At 44.5% G+C, this 11,742-nt stretch overlaps 1 protein-coding gene across 1 annotated transcript in view; it reads left to right on the forward strand.

Annotated features, from left to right (window-relative positions):
• The window catches only part of MTF1 (metal regulatory transcription factor 1), a 46,660-nt gene extending 35,930 nt beyond the window's left edge, over positions 1-10,730 (forward strand). The window contains exons 8-11 of the mRNA XM_008061648.1: positions 1,909-2,011; positions 2,671-3,266; positions 7,011-7,074; positions 9,192-10,730. Of these exons, the coding sequence (XP_008059839.1) occupies positions 1,909-2,011; positions 2,671-3,266; positions 7,011-7,074; positions 9,192-9,619 (1,191 nt within the window). The 3' untranslated portion in view covers positions 9,620-10,730. The remainder of the gene's footprint in view (positions 1-1,908; positions 2,012-2,670; positions 3,267-7,010; positions 7,075-9,191) is intronic.
• The last annotated feature ends 1,012 nt before the right edge of the window (positions 10,731-11,742 follow it).

Below are 11,742 nucleotides of genomic sequence, written 5' to 3' on the forward strand. Positions count from 1 at the left end.
TTTTTGAGTAGGCGTCTCACCCTGTTGTCCAGGCTAGAGTGCAATGGCACTCACAGCCACCACGGCCTTGACCTGCTGGGTTCAGGCAATCCTTCTGTCTCAGCCTTCCAAGTAACTGGAACTATGGGTGTGCGCTACCATGTCCAGCTAATTTTTTGATTTATTGTAGAGACGAGGTCTTGCCAAGTTGTCCAGATTGGTCTCGAATCCCTGGGCTCAGGCAGTCCTCTCACCTCAGCCTCCCAAAGTGCTAGGATTACAGGCTTGAGCCACCACACCCAGCCATTTTATCTTTTTTTTTTTTTTTTTTTTTGAGTTGGGATCTCACTCTGTCGCCCAGACTGGAGTGCAGTGGCATGTTCCTGGCCACTGCAGCCTCAACCTGCTGGGCTCCGGCGATCCTTCCACCTCAGCCTTCCAATAGCTGGAACTACAGGCGCGCGCTACCACACCTGGCTAATTTTTGCTTTATTGTAGAGATGAGGTCTCGCTAAGTTGCCCAGGCGGGTCTTGAACCCGCAGGCTCAGGCAATCCACTCACCTCAGCCTCCCAAAGCATGGGATTACAGGCTGAACCACCGAGCCCGGCCATTTAATCTTTTTCATTTTTTAAAAATTTTATTTATTTATTTATTTTTTAGCTGGAGTCACTCTGTCACCCAGACTGGAGTGCAGTGGCTGCTCCCGGCCACCGCAGCCTCGACCTGCTGAGCTCCGGCGATCCTTGCGCCTCAGCCTTCCAAGTAGTTGGAACTACAGGAGCGCACTACCACGCCCGGCTAATTTTTTGATTTATTGTAGAGATGAGGTCTCGCCAGGTTGCCCAGGCGGGTCTCGAACCTGCAGGTTCAGGCAACCCACTCACCTCAGCCTCCCAACGCGCGGGATTACAGGCTGAGCCACCAAGCCCGGCTCATTTTATCTTTTTTAAATGTCTCCAATCTTTTATTATCTATAAGACTATCGGCGTTAGCCAGGTGCAGTGGCTCACGCCTGTAATCCCAGCATTTTGGGAGGTAGAGGTAAGAGGATTATCTGAGTCCAGGGGTTCAAAACCAGCCTGGGCAACTTGGTGAGACCTCATCTCTACAGTAAATTAAAAAATTAGCTGGGCATGGTGGTGTGTGTCTGTGGTTCCAGCTACTTGGAAGGCTGAGGCAGAAGGATCACCTGAGCCCAGCAGGTCAAGGCTGCGGTGGCCGTGAGTGCCACTGCACTCTAGCCTGGGTGACAGAGTGAAACTCTAACACACACACCTACACACAAAAAGCCTATCACTGTTGTTTGTCATTGTACATTTCTTTGTATTGTTTGACTTATTACCATAGGTACATATTAGAATATCAGTATACTAGAATATATAGTAGTATATTAGAATATCACAGATACCATGTAATAACCTTGAAAGACATTTACAATATGTTGGTAGTGCATGAGGAAAGGGAGTTACAGGGTAATGATATTACACAATTCCATTTTTATGTAGGATTTGGTCTTAGAGCAGGAGTCAGCTAGCTTTTTTTTAGTAAAGGGCCAGATGTTAAATATTTTAGGCTTTGTGGACCACATGTTCTCTGTCACAGCTGCTCAGTTCTACTGTTGTAACACAAAAGCAGCAGAGACAATATGTAAATGCATGAGTGTGCCTGTGTTCCAATAAAACTTTATTTACAAAAGCAGGTATCAACTTGCACATCATAGTTTGTCAATTCCTTTTTTAGGATAGTTGAGGACCTATATCTTCAGTGTCTGAGGTTTAGGGAAATATATGTCACTTTGAAATAGAAGGAGGTAGAAACAAGACACATATCAAAATATCATTCTAGTTCTGCAGCTGTGAATATATTCTCTCATGGTGAAGAATTGTCTCAGGATGGCCAGTCTCACATCTTTGTCTGTCTCCATTAGACGCAGAGCCAAGACCTCAGCACAATTTCACCAGCAATCATCTTTGAATCGATGTTCCAGAATTCAGATGATACGGCAATTCAGGAAGATCCTCAACAGACAGGTTTGTTACATAGTCTCTCTTCCTGCTCACATCTCAGCCCTTGTTGACACACTGAGTGATGGGCATAGTGAAATATTCCAGTTAGCTTAGATAAAGTAGGTTTTCTATGAAGATTCAGAAAAGCCTGCCTTTTGGATCAAGTTTGTCTTTTTCCCTGCTATCTTCAGTTCTGAAGAAGAGGGTCTCCTTTCCCAGAATCTCTTCTTGGCTGTAAAAAATGAGAGGATTCGTGAGGATTTTCTTCTGATGTGATACCCTGTTCATGAGTGTATAGAATCTACAAATTGAGCTTCAAATGCATAGCTCATACTGTGTTTGAATGAAAATTTATCTGTAGAACTGCCCTTTAGTCAGAAAGTATATTCACTGGTCATGCCAATAAAGGAAGGTTTAGTCTCTTTTCCAGAAAAGCTGTAGGACACATTTTTTACTGTTAGACCTATATTAGGTCTTCACTTTTAGAAATTGAGGTTGATGGTGCAACCTGGTACTTTAACCAATGTGTCATTAGATGAAAAGCAGAAATCTAGCCTGCTAGCAACAAAGGAATTGGCTCTAACAGACTTCGTCTGTCTTTTGTTTAGCTCATAGTGACTGTTTTTGTGGCTTACCTAAGGTTTGGGATATGTATATATATTTCTATTTCTTTTTCTTGCCAGCTGCCTTGATTGAAAGTTTTAATGGTGATGCAGAGTCAGTCAGTGATGTCCCGCCATCCACAGGAAATTCAGCATCTTTATCTCTTCCACTTGTACTGCAGCCTGGCATCTCCGAGCCACCCCAGCCTCTACTACCAGCCTCAGCTCCGTCTGCTCCTCCGCCTGCTCCCTCCCTAGGAACTGGTCCCCAGCAAGCTGCATTTGGCAACCCCCCTGCTCTCTTACAACCTCCAGAAGTGCCTGTTTCCCACAGCACACAGTTTGCTGCTAATCATCAAGAGTTTCTTCCGCACCCCCAGGCACCGCAGCCCATCGTACCAGGACTTTCTGTTGTTGCTGGGGCTTCTGCATCAGCAGCAGCAGTGGCATCAGCTGTGGCAGCACCAGCCCCATCACAAAGTACTACTGAGCCCCTGCCAGCCATGGTCCAGACTCTGCCCCTGGGTGCCAACTCTGTCCTAACTAATAATCCCACTATAACCATCACTCCAACTCCCAACACGGCTATCCTACAGTCCAGCCTAGTCATGGGAGAACAGAACTTGCAATGGATATTAAATGGTGCCACCAGTTCACCACAAAACCAAGAACAAATTGTAAGTATTTTCTATCATGTATCCAGTGGGGTGAGGTGTATTTACATAGGTGCACTATTCAGAGGCTTTTACTTCAAAAAGGAAAATAGCTATCATTATCCACCCTGAAACATGCAGTTCTACCTGCCAGTCAGTCCTTTCCCCCATAATCGAGAGGTATAAATAACAAGAATGCTAAGGTCAGTACCTATAATAAGGAGGCAGAGAAACAGCATTTAAGTTTACCTAGCAGGAAGAACGTGAACAGATAGTCCTATTAATATTGTAGCCTAATTGGGTCATCTAGTAGAGTTTAACACTCAACAAACTCCAGAAACCCAAGAATATATCAGAAAAGCAGGTTGTCTCCAAGGCAGAGTCAGACTAATAATGAAGGACTGATGTGACCCAGTCAGATGGTACTAGACAGCCATGGCCAAGTCAGAGAAATAATCTGTATTCCCACAATCCACCATAGAACCATTTTCTAAGGAAGCGCTTGGTCTTGCTGACTACAGAAATGATCATTCAATTAAATATGTTTTGAAAGCCTAGTATTTGCCAGATACTACACTGGATACTCTGGAGGATACAAAAATGTGAAATACATTATTTCTTTTTCATACACACTTACATTCCACTTAAAGAGGCTAAAATGCTTAAAAGAAAGTTAATATTGCCAGTAAGTACAATGCCAAAAAATACAAATAATGGCAATAAAAATAACACATTGCTATTATTTATTGAGTCCTTACTATGTGTAAAGACCTACTATGCTAAGCACTTTTAAAAACTGAGGCTCTAATGTGTCAGGTATTACTTATACACGTTATTTCTAGATATTATTTTTTTTTGAGTTGGAGTCTCACTCTGTCACCCAGGCTGGAGTGCAGTGGCACGTTTACGGTCACTGTCGCCTTGACCTGCTGAGCTCTGGCGATCCTTCTGCCTCAACCATAGAAGTAGTTGGAAGTACAGGCGCATACTACAATGCCCGGCTAATTTTTTATTTATTATTTATTGTAGAGATGAGGTCTCGCCAAGTTGCCCAGACTAGTCTTGAACCCCTGGGCTCGGGCAATCCTCTCACCTCAGCCTCCCAAAGTGCTGGGATTATAGGTGTGAGCCACTTCGCCCAGCCTAGATTACTTATTTTTTTTTTTTTAGATTTTATTGAACAGATAGTACAAGGAGTTCCCATATATCCTTTCCTGCACTAGTTTCCTGTTATTACCATCTTGCATCAGTGTGGTATGCTTGTTACAATTGATGAACTAGTATTGATATATTATTCTTAACTAAAGTCCATAGTTTACATTAGGATCCATTCTTTGTTGTACAGGTCTGTTGTTTTTGACAAATGCATAATGTCACATATCCACCATTACAATATCCTGAATAGTTTCAGTACCCTAAAAATTTCCTATGCCTCACTTACTCACCCCTTCTCCCTCTCCTTCCCTACCAACCACTGATCTTTTTACTGTCTCTATACATCTGTATCTCTGTATGTTACACTAAGCATATTTTAATAGATTAATACAATCCTAGGTATAATTTTACCAATGGAGAGCTGAGGTCCAGAAAGGTTAAGTGACTAGCCAGAGGTCACATAGCTCATAAGAGGAAAAGTTGGGATTTGAGTATAGGCAGACTGACTCCAGAGTCTATGTTCTTGGCTACTACATTGTGCTGCTAGACAAGGAGTTTGGACACTGAGGGTTTGTTGGTGGTTCTTTAGGTCAGGTGAGCCTTGAGATATGGGTAGGAATTAGATGGAGAAAAAGATGTATAGATAGGAGAAATTGTGGGTGGATGGATGCTGCTATCAAACAATCTGGAAAGATGGTTTAGGCTCAATAGTGAGCGCTCATAAATTCCAGAAACAGGATGCTGGTCACCTCTAGAGGCAGCCCATTTTCATTCTCAGATGGCTAGAGTCATTGGGAAGGTCTTTACAGGGTTGTGACCCAGTTTGCCTCCCTTTTCTTGCTTTTTTTTTTTTTCCTCCTGGACTCATCCTGGGGAGTTGCATGAAACAAATGTAATTCCTTTTCCTCCTCATTCTTTTTCATGTAAATATAGATCTCATTTCTCCATCATTATCTTATATCATCTCCTATAACTTACTCTGAAGCTTTCACTTTGCTTCTAGACTCTTCTTAGAGGCACTTTTTTTCTTTTTAATGGGATAAAAGACAAAGCTCCTTTAAATAAGACTTTAAGAAAACACAGCCTGGACAACATAGCAAGACCCCATCTCTACAAACAATAAAAAAAATTAGCTGGGTATGGTGGTACATGCCTGTAGTCATAGCTACTTAGGAGGCTGAGGTAGGAGGATTGTTTGAATTTGAGGTTGTAGTGAGCTATGATTATGCACTGTACTCTAGCCTGGGTGGCAGAGCATGACCCCATCTCTAAAAATAAAAAATAAAATAAAATAAAAAGATTTCAAGAAAGCAGAAATCGTTTAGCCAGTGTACTAGAAAGAGAAGGGTGATTTTTCTGAGCATGAGTTTATAGTCCTACTTAGTAATAATGTAAATAGCTAATGTTTACTGAATGTTCACTATGTGCCAAGTGTTTTACATGCATCATCTCATTTAATCTTCATAGTGGCCTTTGAGATGGGCTTTGGTTATTGTCTTAGTCCATTTTCTGTTGCTTACAACAAAATACCTAAAGTTGGGTAATTTATGTATTTTTAAAAAATATCTCTCCTACATTTTGGAGGCTGAGAAATCCATGGTTGAGTGGCCACATCTGGTGAGGGCCATCTCACTAGAGGGGACTCTGCAGAGTTCCAAGGTAGTGCAGGGCTAAGCGTGCTAGCTTAGGTCTCTCTTCCTTTTTTTTTTAGAGTCAAGGTCTTACTATGTTGCCCAAGCTGGCCTTGAACTTCTGGGCTCAAGCAGTCCTCCACCTCAGCCTCCCCAAGTAGCTGGGACTATAGGCATGTGCCACTGCACCCCACTTATTTTTCTCTTCTTATAAAGCTACCAGTCCCACTCTCATTAATAATAACCCATTAATCATGACCTAATAACCTCTTAAAGCCCACCTCCCAGTACTGCCACATTGAGGATTGCATTTCAGCATGAGTTTTAGAGGGAACAGATACTCAAACCATAGTAGTTACCATTTCCATTTTTACAGATGAGGATACTGAGACTCTAAGAAGTCAGATCACTTACCTTACATCAACAATGAATACATGGCAGAGCTTGGATTTGAACCAGGTGTGGTTGAGTCCAGGGAACACCTTTGAACTCCCCTGTGCAGCTTTTAGCACACTGCCCAGGGCTGCCTGCCTGTGAGAGGAAGCCTCAGTCTGTCCTTAGCATGCAGCCTAGTCCATAAGGGGGAAAAATAACTTTCCGCCTTTCATAGCAGCACTAGGGGCAGAGGGGAAGATGGTGAGCCTGGAAGGAAAGCTAGCTCTGGAATTCCCTCTGAGAAGACCATCCGCTTGAGAAAAGCAGCCTTGGAGGAGCTTTTGGACACTCAGACTAGGCAGCTGGGAGCCAGCCAAGTAGTAGGGTACAAGAGTAGCTACATTGTCAGCACCAAATGTCAAACAGTGCCATGACCTCATGTCAGAGCACAAACAAAACATCACCCAATGCAAAAATCCCTGAACACTGAGGGTTTTCTGTTCTCTTGGATGACCAGTACAATTGGAGAGACTTCAGATCCTTGGAGATCTGCCATATTACAGTGATCATAAATGTGATTTTTTTTTTTTTGTCTGTTTGTTTTCAGCAGCAAGCATCTAAAGTTGAAAAGGTGTTTTTTACCACTGCAGTACCAGTAGCCAGTAGCACAGGTATGTGATTCTATGTTAGTCTTAAGAGAAAGCCGACTCTCTTACTCCTCGAGGCACAGTTAATTACTACTTTGCCCCAGTTTTTAAAATCTTTAAGCAGCCTCAGTTAAATTCATCGCGTTGTATTGTCTATTAGAATATTTTCTATTTTCACAACTATTAGAAGTTAATGTACTTCTGGTATAAATACCATGTTTAACATTCTTTAACTTGTAACAGTTCTTTCCCTTTTAGATAACTGCTTTTAAATGTAACCAGAAAAAAAGTTTGAATCACAGTTGATGCTAAAGAGGGCAGCTGTTAATTCACTGGATTCTTTTCTAATTACAGTAATGAAGAAATAGCATCTAGGTCAGAGACTCTTATAGAGCTGAAAGGACCTTTTATTCAAAGTCTTTTATATATTAAGAAACTGGGACCCAGAAAAATGAAGTGACTCCTCCAAAGTCATTAGTGAATTTGTGAGCCAGCTTTTGGTGACTTAACACCCATGATCCCAGGATTTTAGAAGGCTGAAGGGGGAGGATCACTTGAAGTCAAGAATTCAGGACCAGCTTGGGCAACAAAGTAAAATCCTACTCCATCTCTACAAAAATGAAAAAATTAGCCGGGCATGGTGGCACATGCCTGTTGTCCCAGCTACTTAGGACGCTGAGGTGGGAGGATTGCTTGAACCTAGGAGTCTGAAACTGCAGTAAGCTATGATCACGCCACTGCATTCTAGCCTGGGTAACAGAGTGAGACCTGTCTCAAAAAAAAAAAAGTGAATTTGTGGCTGAACCAAAAGCACTAGTTCTCAGGTCTCCCAATTCCCACCTTGTTCTCCTGTCTGTTGGTCTTGAGAGTTGTTTGGGGGTTCTAGCAGGGGAGCCCAGCTACTTGTATTCCCATGCCTGAAGAACGATCCTCCTCTAGCAGGGTTGGTTGTCCTCTTCGAGCGTGCAGCTTCTGGAGGGAAGAACATGGAGTGGTGAGGGAGGAAGGGGACGCCCACCTAACCAGCCAGGTCAGCTGAATCAACCCTGGCAATCAATGGGGTGACAGATGTCACAGCCAGATCGCCCTCATATCTGCCTGGTGGTCTTTAGCCCCATTGAGGCACACAAATCCTGGCTGAGTTTGTAGCATGCATGCACACAATACACGAGAGAGAGGGAACACGTGTGTGCATGCAAGGCCTGTGTGTAAAGACAATCGTCTGGCACCTACTGTGCATCAGACACTGGAGCTCAAAGATGAGTGAGTTGTTACAGAGGAGCTTAGCCTGTCAGGCAGGCAGAACAGAGCAAGTTCTGCACAGCATGGAGAGAGGAGGAAGGAAGACAGCAGCACTGTGCACATGTGCCAGGAAACTCAGTACTGGTCTCACACTGGCCTAGTGCTCTGCCCAGGCCTACAGAGAGGGTGAGGAGTGAACGAGGTCTTGAAAGACAAGTGTAAGTTCTCCAGAAGAGCAGTGGCCAGGGATTTTAGGGGAAAGGAGGAGCCCACAGCCCCAGAGGCATAAACACAGGAGAAAAAGTTGGCCCCACTCTGGCTGGCATGGTGGGTGCAATGGAGAATGGCTGGAAATAAAGCTGGAAATACAGGTGTGTCTAGATTGTATGTGTGGCTTTTTTTTGAGTCAGAGTCTCACTCTGTTGCCCAGACTGGAGTGCAGTGGCATGCTTACAGCCACTGCAGCCTTGACCTGTTGGGCTCAGGTGATTCTTCTGCCTCAACCTTCCAAGTACCTGGAACTACAGGCATGTGCCACCACGCCTGGCTAATTTTTTGATTTTTTTTTTATTGTAGAGATGAGGTCTTGCCAAGTTGCCCAGGCTGGTCTCGAACCTGTGGGCTCAGGCAATCCTCTCACCTCGGCCTCCCAAAGTGCTGGGATTATAGGCGTGAGCCACCCCTCCCAGCCGTATGTGTGACTTTCTAAGGAAGGGGGACCTTTTTACCTGAGAGGGACGTGGTGCAGTTTAAAACCAAACAGAGTCTGAAGTGTACATCCATCCTTTCCATGGTTCTTTCCTCCATGGCACTCGGCTCTCACCTAGTCCATACACCCCATCCCTTGTGCCTCTGCCCTCTGGCTACTTGAAGAGCAGTCTCTCTCGCCTCTCTCGCAGGGAGCTCTGTACAGCAGATTGGCCTCAGTGTTCCTGTGATCATCATCAAACAAGAGGAGGCATGTCAGTGTCAGTGTGCATGCCGGGACTCTGCAAAGGAGCGGGCATCCAGCAGGAGAAAGGGCTGCTCCTCCCCAAGTCCTCCAGAGCCAAGCTCCCAGGCGCTTGATGGGCCCAGCTTGCAGCTGCCACCACAGACTTTTTCCTCATCCCCTGTCTCCCTGTCATCATCTTCCACTGTGCCCTCCTGTGAGCAAAGCAGACAAGCAGAGACTCCTTCAGACCCTCAGACAGAAACATTAAGTGCCATGGATGTGTCAGAGTTTCTGTCCCTCCAGAGCCTGGACACCCCATCCAATCTGATTCCCATTGAAGCACTGCTGCAAGGGGCGGAGGAGATGGGCCTGACCAGCAGCTTCTCCAAGTGAAGGGCCCATGTGTGCTCACCTCCAGGAAAAGAGGGGAGGAGGCATGAGGTTCGATGCCTGCCATCATGGGTCAGAAATTTGAAGGATAAAGAAGTCTACTGTTTAAAATCCTCATCTTTCAGATGTATTTTCTTTATTCACATCCCAGGAGCATCCATTTTAAGGAACTGATCTTTGGGAAAAAAAAAAACAAAAACAACAAAAAAAAGCTAAGTTATAAATGAACTGTTTGGCTGCACTGTATGTCACTTTTGCTTGTCATGTGAACTTGGAAATTAAGGTTACTCGTATGCATAAAATTTCTAAATGAAAGGGTGTGGTTTCCATCAATCTGATACTGCCCATCACTTGCACTGGGGTCTTTGTGGATTGGGCAGGTGAGTTCATTGTGTCGGATGTTGCTCCTCCCTGTTTGTCTTTTGAATCTAAAGCTGATGCTTGCTCAGAAGGCCAGACCCTTGCTCCGTCAAAGAGGGCAGTGGCACAGGCCAGTGAGATAGCTATGAGTTAGAAAGGGTTTGGGTGATATGGCTTTGTTGTTTGTGCTTGGTGTCAGTGGAGCTCAGGGTGGATAAGGCAGGGGTCATCCCACAGCCCATTTCAGTACAAATGGGCAGCTTAAGGCCTGGCTTGTAGGCTGTGGGGTTGATCTGGTTCTCCAGAGAGGCCCTAGGCAGGCTGTTGACCGCTATCTGTTGACGTGTGTGCAGAGCAGGCTCTAGCAACATGATCACAGTCTTTGCCTTCCTGGTTCTTTCTGTCTCTCAGTTGGTTGCCAGGGCTTGCAGATTGCAGTGAATTTTCTTTGGGGAACATCCCTGTTTTGTCCTAGAGTGAACATGTGGCTTATAGCCAGTTGATAGTTGGTGGTCTGCCTTCCTTTTAATGGTGTTTCTTTCTCAGAGCAGAAGGGCTGCATTTTGCTTATCAGGAGAAGGTACAGATTTAAGGGAATTTGTATGAGGTGGCATGTAATTGGCAAGCAGGTTCCAGGTTCTAGGCAGGCTTTTGGTAGCCCCCTCCCATGTCTGCCCTTCACCTCTCTGGATTTTGCATACAGCTAGTACAGTGCAAACAAGGATGTGACTTGCTCAGCTCAGTCATGTGATTTCTAAACAAAAAGAAAAACACAAAACGATGATCTTCTACTCAGGGTAAAACAAAACAAAAAATTCCCCTTCCACCAAAAAGCCTGAAATGTTGCAATAAGTTATCTCATTTGAAATGTTTCATTAAGTTGTGTTAAAGGAAAAAAATTGTGTGTGTGTGTGTGTGTGTGTGTGTGTGCATGTGTACAGAATTATACCCATCTGTCTGCCTTTGGCTCCAAGTCATTGCCTCTTAAAATAAAACATAAAATACCATCCACACTAGAATGGAAAGTTTCTGTCAACTGGCTTTATTAATGTAATCATGAGTGCTCACCAAACTCACCAAGCTCAGAAGCCAGGCAAACCCTAAGGTGTAGGACTGTGCCTCCCAAGGACCCCTTCCCTGCCTCGGGCAAGGAGCAGTGTTCCACAAACAAGGCTGCTCTTCCAAGTCAACAACATCAGGCAGAAAGCAGCCATAATTTTGCCTTCCATTTCTACTTGCTAGTGTAAAGAGGTCTGCATCGGTCACTCTGCTGTTCTCTGAGCCATTGCTCAGGGCCAACCATGGCAGTGTCCAAAGCAGACAATTTGCCCGGGAGCCAGAGGCCCTGCCTTTAGCCAGGATGTTCAGGGCAGACTTGGATGAGAGGGCAGTGGTGGTAAATGTTGTTACTGCCATTAAAATGGCTTAAATACAAGCAGCTGATTTCTCATGCCAGGAATCTAGGCAGGAGAACCAATTTCTTTCTAACATTCTGCACTCCCCTCCCCAAAAGGTTGGTCGGTTATGGTGACCACTGATCTCAGCAGAAGTTGATAAGGCAGAAGGAACCTTCTATTACCACCAGGGGATTAGTCCTCCTGGAAAACCAACTGTTGAGCATGAATTGTCCTTGGCTGTCTTTGGGCCTTAACACCCAATAGAAAGCTCTGGGGTAGGCCCTTTGCTGTTTAAAACTTCCAAGAGAGTAGTGATGAGACCCCAAAATTAGCTTACATCAGAGAGCAGTAATGACCTTCCAAAAGGCC

The sequence above is a fragment of the Carlito syrichta genome, unplaced genomic scaffold (assembly GCF_000164805.1).
Source record: "Carlito syrichta isolate Samal-C Ts95f unplaced genomic scaffold, Tarsius_syrichta-2.0.1 Scaffold305386, whole genome shotgun sequence".
NCBI lineage: Eukaryota > Metazoa > Chordata > Mammalia > Primates > Tarsiidae > Carlito > Carlito syrichta.